At 36.3% G+C, this 15,085-nt stretch overlaps 1 protein-coding gene across 3 annotated transcripts in view; it reads left to right on the top strand.

Annotated features, from left to right (window-relative positions):
* KLHL1 (kelch like family member 1) overlaps positions 1–15,085 on the top strand; it is a 207,031-nt gene that overhangs the window by 116,592 nt on the left and 75,354 nt on the right. For all 3 annotated transcript variants that reach the window (XM_027674508.1, XM_027674507.1, XM_027674509.1), the window contains exon 5: positions 13,993–14,205. In XM_027674508.1, coding sequence (XP_027530309.1) covers positions 13,993–14,205 — 213 coding nt within the window. The remainder of the gene's footprint in view (positions 1–13,992; positions 14,206–15,085) is intronic.

Below are 15,085 nucleotides of genomic sequence, written 5' to 3'. Positions count from 1 at the left end.
ACTTATTTACTCGGTAAATACCTATTCCTTTTAAGAAGTGATACCAGAATATATTTTGAAAATGCATTACATAATTCAGTACCTCTTAAAGATCTCTGTCAGGTACCTGCTGGGAAAAGTAAGTTCATCATGGCTAGGCTTCGTGAACGAAGGTTTGGGAAAGGCTCTATCCACATTTTTTACAAGCACACTGGTGGCTAATAAGGCCAATACAAGATAGACATGTCCGGTTGCAAAAGGCACAGCAGAAAGACTCCTTAGGTGGTATATTCCACAAGACATGGTTCTTTCTGCATTGTCTTTTCTCCTCGTGAGTGACCCTGCGTGCTTTCTCAAAGGAAACAGCAGCGTTATAGATGGTGTGTCTCCAGGCCTCCCGATTGGAGGCCAGAGCAGACCAGTTATGTTGATCAATATGACCGAGGCTGAGATGTTGTTTCAGGGAGTCCTTGTATCTTTTCTTCGAGGCTCCTCTCTTGCGGCAGCCAGTGGCAAGTTCACTATAAAGCATGATCTTAGGGAGGCGGTGGTCCTTCATCCTTGAGACGTGTCCTGCCCAGCACAGCTGTGTTCTCAGCAACATGGCCTTGATACTTGTGATTGCTGCTTGTTCTAGAACAGGGAAAAGTAAGTATATGAAAATATAGATACTTTGACTTTTTTTTTTTTTTTCATTCAGGGTGTCCCTGTACAATGTGCAGAATAATATCTCCTGCTGTCTGGTTTTATGTTTAACTAAAACTGAGAGGGGACAAGAGCAGCCAGAGATTATCAACACTTTCAGCTTTTCATTAAAATTCAATGGTAACTGAAAATTTCCTTATTTTAAATAAGGTTTTATTTACTAAGTACTTTCTCAGTAAGAAGAATTAAAAAAAAATTGTGCTTGGGAGAAAGCGAGAAGTATGAAATATCAGTATTTATTTTACCTTTATCTTATTCTTGCTCCTATTTCTACTCTTCCTGTATTTCTTTTGTAAGCGAAGCAGCCTACATAACGTGGTATGTTGCAATGGATATTACTTCCAAGCCTGAGCCTTGCTTCCTAGCTCAGAGAGACTTTTTCTTAGTGTTGCTCACAGGATAAAAATGTGCTGTTAGGTTATACTATGTGTATATTCTGTGTTCATGTGCTGAGGCAAATTAGCAAATTTAAGTTGAAATGCAAATACCCCAAAGTTATTTGGAGGAGGGATTGCTCTGTGATGCAAAGATGGGAAAGCACAGAACTCAAAGGCATATAGCACAAGTGCATCACATTTAGTTCATTGAGTGGACCCACTTTAGTCTAATTGCTAATCTGTTCTGCACTCTCCATGCCACTATCTTCTTTCCATAGGAATTAAAGCAGTTAAACCTAAATCTTTTTTGATCCTCTTTTTTTGTTGTTGTTCACTGACTTAGTAGGGCTGCCATTAGAAAGGGTTTAAAATCCAATGACGATACATGATCTAAGATTTGAAAATTTTAATATCCCATCATTTGTCTTGATTGATTAGTCAGTCCAGTATCTATGGCAAAAATGTTGATGAACAGAAATATGTTCAAAATCATCTTCACAGGGAGTGGACTAAATAGTGTTCATGAACACTTAGAATATTTTCTTGGGAACTGATGAAATTAATTAATTCAAAGTGAGGTTTTTCTTATGGCCTAAAATTTCTCAGGTACATATTTGAATTATTAAACTGTTTGAAACACAGACATCATACTACTGGTGCCCCATATTTTGTGGCTTCTCTTCCACAGAAGATTTGTACTCCAAGGTCCACAGAGCCATACACCAATTAGCTTGATTTCCAAATAAATTGATTAAACTGTAATAAAGGAGAACAAGTATAAAGATGGATTTAAAAAATGGAAAAGAAGTGAAAGAAATTTTGGTAAGGCAAACCCCATATTGCAATTCTATTTTGCGCTGTGTACTTACATTTAGAAAAGTCCTTTGATAAGTCTGTGATTAGCAACTCTTAAAGAAACATGTGGTCCACAGTTAGGAATAAAAGGATGAAAATGAATATACAGGTGTCACAGTGTAAAAAGTTACCAATAATAATCAAAGGGGATGTATGATGTGAATCACTCAATTAAACATTCTAATGAATTGTATGGAAAAAGAGCAAATTATGAAATCAAATGGCCTTGTGGACAGTAAAAATTACTAAGGATAGTAAAAGCCACAGACTGTCTCTAAGAAGTTGCAAAAAGATCTTGTAATCGTAAGCATATAATGCCAAATAAAATCAAATAGCAATAAGTTAAAAATAATGGAGCTGGAAAATCATCTGTATACATTTAATGATGGGATCTCAACTGGCTATCTTTATCAGAGAGGGAAAAAATACGAGCAACTTTTATTTTTTGGGTTCTGCTGTCTGCTTATGAGAATGTTTTCTGAGCACACAGAGTGGTTGCAAAAGAAGTGGAGCTCCAAGGAGCATTAGAAAAGGAACAGAGGATAAAACAGGAAACACAAAGTCTTACTGTGCTCCGTGGTTTTTGTTTGCACCTTTCATACTGCATGTAGCTCTAGTTATCTAATCTCACAAAGAATATATGAAAATTAAAAATCACTGAAAAAAGGATCAGTGATGACTGCATCTAAGTAGATGTGTGAGTACGTTCTACAGAGTAATCTTCTGCCGTCCAGTTCAAATAAAAATCCTACAGCTTAGGTTTTCCTTTTCATGGGAAGAAGCTTGTGAGGTGAGGCTGGTGAGTGTACATCTCTCCTTGGATTACTGTGAGTAAAGACATGTTGGAATGGCACTTCCACGGCATTCTGTTTAGTTTTAGCTAAGGATAATCATGGAATAATAATCAAAAATGTGAGGAAGACTCCTCATAAGAAAAGGGATGTTTTGGGGGGGGGGGGTTGGGTTTTTTGGCAGTGGGGGAGTTACAACTGCTGGAGAAGCTGTAATGGACACTTCAGACATGAATGGCATAAAAAGAGAAAGTAGGATATTATTTTCCTCAATTCAAGAACTGAGCTTCATCAAATCTATTTCAGCAACAGATTTAAAAGTAAAGAAAAAGAAAAGGAAATATTTGCCTTTTACAGGCATGTGCTTAAACTCTATAGTGGACTGCAAGGGATTCTAGGAAGATAAAACCTAAATAGATTCAAACTGCTATTAAATAAATTGAAGTCCAAAAAGGTCTTCTAAACATCTCATACAGGAAATCCGTAAAATCACAAATTCCAAAATCTATGATACACAGACAAGATAGAACATTCAGCATTTAAACTTCCTCTAATCATTGTCAAAATTACATCTGGTCACTGGTCACAGATGCACCTCTTCTTGCTCTAAACCCATACAGCTCTTTTTGTGTCCCATGAACACTTAAGCACTGAGTATCACCTAGGTACCTAAATTCTGTGCAAGACTTTATCAGCTATCAATAAGCTTATCTCAATAAACATCATAATTTTAAATGCTATGAGTACCTTCTAAAGCATAAGGGAATCAGGAGTTCCATTCCTAAAAGTTGAGCAAATCCCCATGTTATTTCAAATTCTTCATTTTAAAGAAAGAATGTTTATATCTCCATTCTACTCTGTTAGGCAGCATAATTTCAGGTGTAAATGTCATCTACTAGTGTTCTGTTTATTTCTAGAAAAAAAATTATATATTCATTTGTGCCAGGTCCTGCACTTGGGTCACAACAATCTCATTCAGCAGTCTTGAGAAAGAGTGGCTGGAAAGCTGCCTGGCAGAAAAGGACCTGTGGATGCTGGTCAACAGCTGCTGAATATGAGCCAGCAGTGTGCCCAGGTGCACATGCCATGTGCATGATGCAATGGCATTCTGACCTGTATCAGAAGTAGTAGTGCCAACAGGACTAGGGCATTGATTGTCCCTCTATACTCAGCGTGGGTGAGGCCGTACTTGGAATACTGTGTTTAGTTTTGAGGCCCTCAATACAAAGACACTGAAGTGCTGAGGTGTGTCCACAGAAAGGCAAAAAAGCTGGTGAAGCATCAGGAGCACAAGTCTTGTGAGGAGCATGTGAGGAAAATAGGGTTATTTAGCCTGGAAAAAAGGAGGCTCAGGGAGGACCTTATCACAATCTACAACTACCTGAAAGGAGGTTGCTGTGAGGAGGGGATCCGTCTCTTTCCAAGGTAAAAAGGGATGGAGCAAGAGGAAATGGCCTCAAGTTGCAGAAGGGAAGGTTTAGATTAAATATTACAAAAAATTTCTTCACTGAAAGAGCAGTCAAGTATTGAAATAAGCTGCCCAGGTAAGTGGCAGAATCATCATCCCTGAAAGTGTTCAAAAGATGTGTGGATGTGGCACTTGGGCATATGGTTTAGTGGTAACAATTGGACTCAGTGATTTTAGAGGTCTTTTCCAACCTTAGCAGTTCTGTATTTCTATGAACTTGAACACAAGCTAATGAAAAAGGCCATCAAAACAACCAACAATGAGACACAATTATGAAGTTCTCTTTACTTCCTTCCCCTCCCTAATAAAGAATTTATCCTAAGAAATGAATGCATATCACAGTTAGTTGCAGCATAACATTTGATGTTAACATACAGTCTTGGAGAGAATGAAACAAAGTGTCTGTTCCTTCCAAATTTCTAATTTCCAAAGCACCAATAAAACAAGACTAAACCGTCAGTTTAATTGGTACTATGTGCCGGATGACAAATGTTTTACAATTTCATTTCAATCTGAAATTTGGCTTTTGGGATTTACATAGTAGGTTACTATATTTTCACCATTAATTTAATAGTTTTTAAAGTGTTTTATCAAACAACTTAATGTGACAAATCTTCAGCAGCCTTGTATCTTGACAACCACTTAAAAGCTAAATACAGTGGTTTTTTTAGATTATAATATATACCATTATTATTAATATATACCATTATTTTTTTGGAAAGAGTGTAGAAATCACCATTGTTAATGGTCAGACATCTTTGTGTGAATCATTCTGTTTTGTGAAATACTGTGGAATACAAAACATTTCAATCATCTAGGAGAGGACCTATTTCAATTGACTTCATACCCTAACTGCTCCTTTAGCATTAATATGGATTTAATAATGTGCTTGAAGTTTTTAGGTGCTGTCAGAAGGTAATAACCATACGAGTATGGTTATTTCCCCTTTCAATTGAGAGGTGGTCCTTTCCCACAGTTCTTCTCATATTTTAATGTTTGTCTAATTTGAAATATATTCTCTTCTTTCATAGTAATTAAAATTCTCAGGAATGCTTCAGTTTGTGCTGGATGTTAGGTGAAAGGTGCATCAGAGTTTGACAATGAAAAACAGTGTGAGAGACAATGATTCAGGTACATAACTCAGGCATTTCCTGAACTTTGTATTTTCCATATGATGGGCTTTTTGTTTTCTATAATGCTCTTGGAAGGTATATGCTTTTTCAATATAGTGATTTGCTATAATTTAATCAGAAATGCTAAAGTGTTCTTATGTCCCTGCTATGATACTTCAAATATTTGGTTTCAGTTGAAATGAATACTGAATCTGAAATATTAATATAAACTACCATTTTTAAACACTTCCCTCAAACAAAACTAACTGAAACATACTCCAGCAACAGCATACCTGATGTTACACAAAATGCATATGCTTTGAGATGCATAATGAAGATAAAAGAAACTGTTTTTGCAAATCTTTTTAATGTGGAGAGTGATAGAGCAATGCGTTTTTCCTTTATGTTCTTGCAATTCCCTGTGGCTGCATTTTGATTTTAATGGCTAAGTAGGGTGAGGATAGGTTAGTGAATGATTATGAGATTACCAGTATATTTTAGGTGTTATCAAAAGAAAAAGTGTTAATGGTTAAGTATCTTGCTTTCACTCCTGATCATTACAATCTGGTGTTATAGGACACAGTACTGTGACTGAATTGTAAAAGCAAGGCCATAACCACTCAGCCTTTTTGAGTTATTAAAGATCCAAGAGATCATTTTGAGTTTTTAAGTTTTGGTACTAATGGGCTCATTAATCAGAGTAAGAAATTCATAATAAGAATCAGTATGTATGAGTGGAAAATGGACAAGTTCAAATGGGATATTAGACACACAGTCTAATGTTCAGATTGACTACTTCTGAAAGCTACTGCGAAAGAGGCAAATTATCCATCTCCAGACGTCTTTGAGATGATGCCTTTATAGGAAGCAATCTTCAGTGAATCAGATGTTATTAGGTTCAACAGAAGAGTAGCTGGATTGAAACAAAACTGAAAGGGATTCCAAGGCAGTTTCTTGCTTGGGGAAACTGTTCAACACAAAGCTGGGAGAAATGGCTGATACCCCAGGGTGCTGTGCAGCCCTTCAGAAGGACCTTGAAAGGTTGGAGAGATGAATAGAGAGGAACTGTCTGAAATTCAACAAGGGGAGATATAGGGTCCTACACCTGGGGAGTAATAACCACATGCACCAGTACAGGCTGTGGGCTGACCTGCTGGAAAGCAGCTCTGCGGAGAAGGACCTGGGGGTCCTGGCGGACAACAGCTCTCCATGAGCCAGCAGTGTGTCTTTGTGGCCAAGAAGGCCAACAGAATCCTGGAATGCATTAGGAAGGGCATTACCAGCAGGTCAAGGGAGGTGATCCTGCCCCTCTGCTCAGCCCTAGTGAGGCCACATCTGGAGTACTTTGTCCAGTTCTGGGCTCGTCAGTAAAAGAGAGACATGAAACTCCTGGAGTGGGTCCAGCAGAAGGCTATGGAGATGATTAAAGGACTGAAGCATCTCTCTTATGAGGAAAGGCTGAGGGAGATGGGACTGTTCAGCCTCAAGAAGAGATGACTGAGAGGGGACCACATCAATGTATAAGTATGCAAATGAAGAGTGTCAAGGGAATGGAGCCAGGCTCTTCTTGGTGGTGCCAAACAATAGGACAAGAGGCAATGGGCCTTTTTCATCAGTTTCTGATGAAAAAAGTTCCCCCTGAATACGAGGAAGAACTTTACTGTGTGGGTGACCGTGCATTGGAGCAGACTGCCCAGAGATGTTGTAGAGTCTCCCTCACTGGAGATATTAGTGAACCATACAGACACAGTCATGTGCAATGGGCTCTAGGATAACCCTGCTACCCTGCTTGAGCAGGGAGGGTGGACTTGGTGATCGTTTCAACCTTACCCATTCTCTGTTTCTGTGAAGCCACCTCGTGTAATCGCTTTTGTAAACTGCATCCTAAGTTATTACACTGGTTCTGATCAACCTGTTCCTGTCCTATCCACTGGAAATCTGTTCTAGAGCTTAATGCTTTAATAGCAAGATTACTTTTTTTTGTGATTTCCAGTTTTCTTTTAATCAAATTTGAGTTAGATGAGGTTCCTGATAAACTTGTTACCCTCCATTTTTCTTATTCCTTTTCTATACCTATAATCAATGTAGCCAAGACAAGTGCTCCATTAGGATATAAAAGTATGTGATCCTTTACATAAACCAAAATTATCATAAATCCAACAGTTATCAACATTGTTCTCCGAATGAGTCCAAACCACAGCAGTGCACCAGCTACTAAGAAGGAAATGAGCTCTATCACAGCCAAAAGCAGTACAGTAGGGAAAAAAGAAAAGTCATTCTAGGAGAGTAAGAAAGTGAGATTGCCATGATGAATACTTCCCCGGGGTGTTATAATTTAAACCTGGAAAATTGTCCTTCTGCTATCTACGTGAGAAGGGCTGCATTCCTGTTGTGTAAACAGCACAATTTAAAATGCTGGGGCAGCTCATATTTTCCATACTTGAGAAGTGCTGAGGGTAAATCTTATACAAGTAACGGCAAAAGAAGACAATCACCAGATTCAGTAAAAGTATGTATTCACACTATACAATACTACACCATTTTGACAGTTTGCACTGTGACTCTATATTTTTGCTCCTTTTAGCCTTTTCAGTCCAAAATGCATCTGGATGATTCACAGTGATGATCTGTTTTGCTATTTCCTTGAAATTGTGCTGAAAACCCTTCCAGTGGCAAATATATCAGTCTGGGCCTATTCACGTGACAGAAGACAAATATTCCAGTTTTTTAGGTCCAAATTTTAGGTCCCTTATTCTATTAACTTTATTTTGGAAGGGTAAATAATCATTAAAAAGACACCCCTCTCTCCCTACCCCCCCTCTCAAAAAAAAAGGTAGAATAATGAATAAAAAGAAAATTGATTTCCAGGCTGCTAGAGTTCTATTTTTCCTAGATACCATGCCAGGAGGAAAATGTTATGCATTCACTGAGGCTTAACACTGAGAAGTTTCAGGATTTGTAGGATACAGAATCTTCCAGAACAGCGTTGGAAGATTGTTTTAATCAGGGCAAGCAAGATGTCCTCATCCGTCTAGCAAGTTGTGTATTTTTTGTGTACAGGTTTAGGCTTCTTGAATCTTCTTAGATGTGAAAAAGAGTAGTGCAGGATGTGTGAGACAAGATCCTTCAGGAATAGAGGAAACAAAAATTAATCATACTGACACTGTATGAAAGTTTTAGCCAATTTATTGTGATAAACTGGCATATCAGCAAATATCTATGAACAACTGGTTCTGAACTACATTTAGATCATGAAATCCCACAATACCACATTGAATTAGACTATAGTATGGCTAATTCTACAGCCTCATATCCTAAAAGCAAATTATTTTTATTTTTAAAAATTAATTTAAAAGTTATGAGTAAAATATTTAGATTGTGGAAGTCTAACTTAGTTGTCTAGAAGTCTCTATTAAGATTTCTATATGCTGTGTGGGCTAGTGTCCATAGTCACAGTCTCTTCTATCCTCAACCTGCTGTCTGCTCTCCCCAAAAAGCAGCACTTGCTGGTCTCTCTTCCCACTTGACAAAGTTCAGAGGAGCATACACATATACATATGATTTCTTTCCACTATCTTTTGAACACTCTAGCCTTCTGTGATGGTGACATCAGGCTGGCATCTGGTGCTGGAAGAAACATATAGCTCTTTGGATTACGTAGGTCAGATGGAGCTCACTCTCAGATAACATCTGAGATTGGCTAGAGATTCAGGTTCCTAGATAGAATCTGGGATTTGGCTAGAGAACCAGACCATAAGCATATTAATAAATACTGGTCCTTTATCTAATGGGAGTTCAGGAACCTGAAAAGCCTATTCTTCTTAGGAAAGAAGTTACACAATAGGGCGGGAGGTGTAGTCTTGTATGATACGCAGCAGATATGGAAAACTGAGGATAAAAACAAGAGGATTGAATTCAATGTAACACACTGAAAAAGTCTGAGACTTGACCAAAATCAAAATTTGCTTCTATGTCTTTAGCACTTCAGGAAGTATACCATATGATTTAGATTGGAAATCACAGTCACTATTTATTAATTTATTTAGATGTTCTCATGAAAACTTAGTGTCTAAACTAAAACCTGTGTGGGCTTAAAATATTCATGAACATTAGTTATGTACTAATTAAGTGAAAGCCTAGTATCTGGATATCTTTTTTTTTCAGCATTAGTTTATGTGGTTTTCATTTTTGTATTGGTAAGGCCACAGCATCAAAATCACAAAAATGTAAAATATTTTAAATAGGACCCTTGCATCCAGAACAAAAAAAAATACTAAACATTTTACTTCCATGGCAACTCTGATGTAACAGGTTCTAAATAGCACTCTCAGAACATGATGTTGTTTTTCAACATATGAAATTATTTAATATTTTTCAGATTCTTCCTTACAACTGATACATGCTGATTAGTGAAATCAATGACATAAACATCAATGAGAACTAACTTTTGCAAGATAATTTAATTCCATGTGAAATAGTGATCATTACAAGTCAAGATTAAAAGAAAACAACCCTAATTCATTTGTATTAGTGACGTTTTTATAAAGATACATGCTATTAAATTTCATTTGGTAATAGTTTAATTTTATTATGGTCCTATGATGCACAATCTATTAGATACTCAACTGCTTGCTTGTCTACCTTTAAATACAGATATGTTTTGTTTATGTGGCTTTAGTGTTCTAGTACTTCGTGGTCATTTAATTCTAACCCTGTGTGCAACTGAAAAGGTTTAAAAGTGAAACAACTCTATCATGGAAATGCTATAACCCCATAGCAATGGTTATTGCATTGTCATTTTTGTGAAAGTGGAAGAGTAACACATAACTTTCTTCAAGCAGGTTCAGCGACTTTCATAATTTTTATTGTAAGTTACCTTTTCTGAATTAAAACCAAAAAACCACTACTCCACTTAATTACAACATTACAGCTTTTGCTGAAGGGAAAGACTAAGTGAATGACTCATGCAGAAGAGGCATTAGTTACAGCCCAGTTGGTCTTATGAGACTTATGGGACAGTGAAGACCAGATCTACAAAGCTTCTTGAGTATCAGAGACAAAAATTACAAGTCCTGGAAACTCATACAACTTTGTCACATAGCCTTGGGCATGCTTTAACGTTCAGCACCCTTACTCTTGTAATTAAGACTTATCAGCCCATGAGGACCTAAGCATTCCTGAAAGCATTTCACTAGAGCAGGATGAGAGGAAATAGCCTCAAATTGTGTCACGGTTGACATTGGATATTAGGAAAAATTTCTTCACTGAAAGGGTGGTCAAGCGTTGGAACAGTCTGCCCAGGAAAGTGGTGGAATGACCATCCCTGGAAGTGTTCAAAAAACATCTAAATGTGGTACTTAGGGACGTGGTTTAGTCGTGAAGATGGCTGTGTTAGGTTAATGATTGAAGTCAATGGTCTTAGGTCTTTTCCAGCCTTAATGACTGTATGATTTTATAACTGTACATCTCAATTCCTATCTTGCACCATAATTAGAATTTATTTAATTTATCCTGAAAATTTTAACGAGTAGATCACAGACATCTGTTGAATCCTGTTCCCTGAAGTGCAAAAATGAAGACTAGTCACATTAAAAAAAAAAAGGTGGATATTTTTCCACAATAAGCATAGGAGAAATTATTTCTGTTATTATAAAACAGCAAGCCATTGAAATATGCTTTGCTGCTCCAAAAGAAATTAACCTCAAGAAATAAAAATGTTATCTAGCAAGTTTTAAGCATTCAGTAGTCAATTTAGGAAATGCTAAGGACTTAAAGGAGAGAGTTTTTAGCTCTGAAGATCAAGAACTGGGATTTTATTGCTGCTATTTATGTATTTTATATACATATACATATATGAATATATATGTGTATATATATATACACACGCACAGAAGTTATATGATTATGTAAAGAATTTTTATTAAATGTAATTTTCTACAAAACTCATTCCTAAGTAACATGAAATTAGAGTCAGTGCACATGTTTGGAAGAAGAGATTTGAGCTTGTATATTTTGTCTAAAAACTTTGTTAATTCTACTTTCAGTCAATGGTCAATCAGTACAGAGGCTGGAATAAGTTCTTTTTAAGCATGTATACAAAGATAAAAATGATAAAAAATCTTAATAAAACCTAAAATTATTATTCTGAAGTTAGAGCTCCTTCTTTGAATGTTATTAAAGTTGCATGAGTTCATTAAATGTGTTCCACCATTACAATGCTTCTCTATAATATTAGGTCTTCGGATTAATATGCTATTGCAAACTTTGATGTTGGTTCCCATTAAGAAGTAGAGTTATATTTTTTTCATAATGAAATTTAATGTCAATTTAACCAGGTTTAATTAAACTTTGGCTTATAAATCATTTTATTGAGATGTGCAATTAAATTTTCTGAGTTTTATAGCTTTTTAATTAAAATTTATTAAGCCAACTTGTGGTTAAGTGCCTGCAAACTAGTTCCCTTACATTTCCAAGCTATCGTGCAATGTTCTAGTCACACAATTTATCTGGAGTTAGTAGATTAAAACACCGTTACATAAAAATCTATTTTTTTAGGGACGTATTGACATTTAATCAAGTAATTTAAAAAAGAACTGACTCATGTTTTAATCCAATTATCTCTTATGTTAAGATAATTTAAAAGCATGGTTAATACAGTCCATGACCAGGTGAACACCTTTGATTGTCTTTGTGTCAGCATCCTACTTTGGGTATATATGTAAAGTTAAAAAGTAACTCAATGAAAGTTAAGTTTTACATATAAAAGTATTTACATTCATAGTAATAAGCATAATTTTCAGCTTTATCTAATTTATTTTATCTGCACTTATGTATTTCATCTGTAATTACATTAGACATTTCAAGGAACTTCTGTCTATCATGATTTTGTCATGTCTATGTCTTCATTATTAATCTCTGCTACCTTATGTAAAATAATATACAGTTAATTTTTAATAAATTCTTTTAAGCAGTAAATTTCAAAAAATATGAAGTTGGTGAATTGAAATAGGAATTTCCGTCTATCGCATGGGATGAAGGAGGACAGCATGTGACACACTAGAACCAGAGTATAATTCTGATGTTATAAATCTTGCACCTTTTCTTCCTGCACTTGTTATAATGGCCCAGACCCAAACAAGCAATTATAGACAACATTGATTTGGATTTTGATATGCTAAGAACTGAATCAAGCGGGTGTAGCAGTCAAATATCCACTTCCCTCAGTTTTGATGTTCTTACACTTCATGACTGAAGTTTTGTCGTTCTTTCCCTGCTTCTTGTCTTACTCTCACAAAGTCTATCCAAAATTTATCTTTTATCTATTAGATGTTATAACTTGCTCTTTTTATTACTTTTTGCATTTTTTTGGTTTATATAAAAATAAGGTTTTTTTCATGTGCCTCCAGTCTACAACTACTTCACATTCATCTCGAAATTGTCTATGAATCAAGGATTTTCAATTTCTCCACGGAGATTAGGCACTTTAAAAAAAATGTTTGGAGAAAAATACCCTGCAAAACTGTGATTCTATTGTGTCCTGTTAATGTAGAGTAGGCAGTTCAGAGAGTGCTGAATTCAATCCTTAGTATTCAGTCAACTAAATGAAATTTTTTGTTTAGTTTGTAAGTTTTATGTAACTTATATAGTTTTTGTTTATTCTTTTTTGTATCAGCCAGGAAAAGGTTAATTTTATGCAGTAGCCTCGAGGGGGCATAGCTAAGAAACAGCGGTTATTCTGTACCACCTCAGGTCATTGCCGGGGGCAGGGCAAAGGGAATCTCTTGAGAGGAGAAGGGGTTCCATCAGTCAAGTGAATGAGGTGGAGGGAGCTGTCCAGTATTGTCTATTGTCAGGGGTGCGGGGGTGGGTGTTCCTTTCTTGTATCCTCTTTCATTAGTATTGTTGCTGTCACTGTTCATTTTCTTACCTCATTGCTGATTCCAGTAAATTGTTCTTATCTCAACCCCTGAGCTTTGCCCTTTGTGCCTCCAATTCTCCTCTTCAGCCTGCCCCAAGGAGGGGGGAGAGGGGAAAGGTAGGGGAGTAAGAGAGCAGCAAGTGGTTTGGAGAGTCTTGGTGGGAGCACTGAACTGTTGAGTACCATTCCTAAACCATGATGGTATTATAAATTTTAATACTGTGAGACCTTAATTGCTGTATACATTTTGAATGTTAACTGGATGTTAACAACCTCTTCTAAACAAGTTCAAGAAATAATGCTAAGTTCAGGTGTTGATCTTCCTCTCAACCTTGTCATGTATATAGACTGACATCACCTGGATATTGATAATATAACTGTATATGACTGACAAGTTTTTTAAGAAATAGATCAGACAGTGAAAAAATACATGAGAATGTAGTACATCCATATAAAGATTTACAATATATTGACCGTGTTGAATTACAACTGAATTTATAAAAATTTCAAACAATAGCCTTTACTAGTTCTGACAATTCTTAATTACAATATTACCATATAGTCTTGGTATTTTTCTCTGAATATATTTGTACATGAATTGCGACTACAGCTGTTGAACTCATGCGTGGTTTGTTTTTCTCATGAGCTGTAAGAATATGGCACGGCATACCCATGTCCATGTATGGCAGATACAGGCTAATTCTATGGTCTTATTAGCTTTAGCATCTGTTTTTATTTTCTGAAATATTACTGAATTACTGAATCTGAACTACTTTCTTCTTCTCAGGAGAATATAATGGAAGTTATAAGAAATCAAGAATTTTTACTTCTACCAGCTGAAGAGCTGCATAAACTTCTTGCTAGTGATGATGTGAATGTTCCTGATGAAGAGACCATTTTCCATGCCTTAATGATGTGGGTGAAGTATGATATGCAGAGGCGATGCAATGACCTAAGTATGCTACTTGCATATATCAGATTACCACTCCTTCCACCTCAGGTATTTTTACAGTTATGTAATAATAATAATAGTAATAGTAATAATAATAATAATAACAACATTGTTATTGTGTTATTGTGAAAACTGGCATCAGTTTATAATCTGCAACTGCTGAATACTCTGTGTGTTTAAAAGAAAACCTGTTCAGAATTAGAAAAAATTATTGATAGCCCTTAACCCTGAGTGATCTCAATAAATTTGAGGAATGGGCTAACAGACATGCAAGAAGGACAGAGTTGTGAAACTAAAGAGGAGCAACAGCAGATTTCATAGCATGCTAAGAATGATAGACAGAATAGTAAATATTCTCAGAAAAAAACCAACCAAACAAAAAAAATAATCAAACACATGGGACTTATGATGGATACCAGGCTGAGCATGAGTCAACAGTATGAATGAGGAAAACTGTATTTTGTTCTACAGCAGGAAAAATTCTGTCAGCAAGCCATATGAAGTTATTATTCACATAATACCTGGTACTGCTAAGTCTGCACCTGAAATATTGTTTCCAATTTTGCACGCCACAATTCACAAGGCATAGGAACAAATCGGAAGAGGTCCAGAGATGGGCTACCAAGATGGTATATCAGCTAGGAAAGGAGAAGCTGAAGAAGTGGTCTTGTTCAATCTAGTGAAGAGGAGGCTAAATGATGACCAAATAGCAACTTAAGACCTGAATTTGGTCATAGAACCAAATTCTTGAGAGCACCACAAAATGTAAGAAGAGGTAAACACCCCAACTTGTAGCATGGACAGTTCAGGTTGGACATGGCTTGAGGGGAATCACTTGGAATGCAGTGAGCAAATGCAGCTGTTTTTTCAAAGTCTAAGTGATCTTCTTCATTGAAGGTTTTCCTGAATTCCTAAATGCAGTGTTGGC

This window comes from Neopelma chrysocephalum, unplaced genomic scaffold (assembly GCF_003984885.1).
Source record: "Neopelma chrysocephalum unplaced genomic scaffold, ASM398488v2 Primary Assembly neopelma1_25, whole genome shotgun sequence".
In the NCBI taxonomy this organism is placed as follows: Eukaryota; Metazoa; Chordata; class Aves; order Passeriformes; family Pipridae; genus Neopelma; species Neopelma chrysocephalum.
Note: the sequence above shows the minus strand (reverse complement) of the source record. Positions and strands in the feature narration are given on the sequence as shown.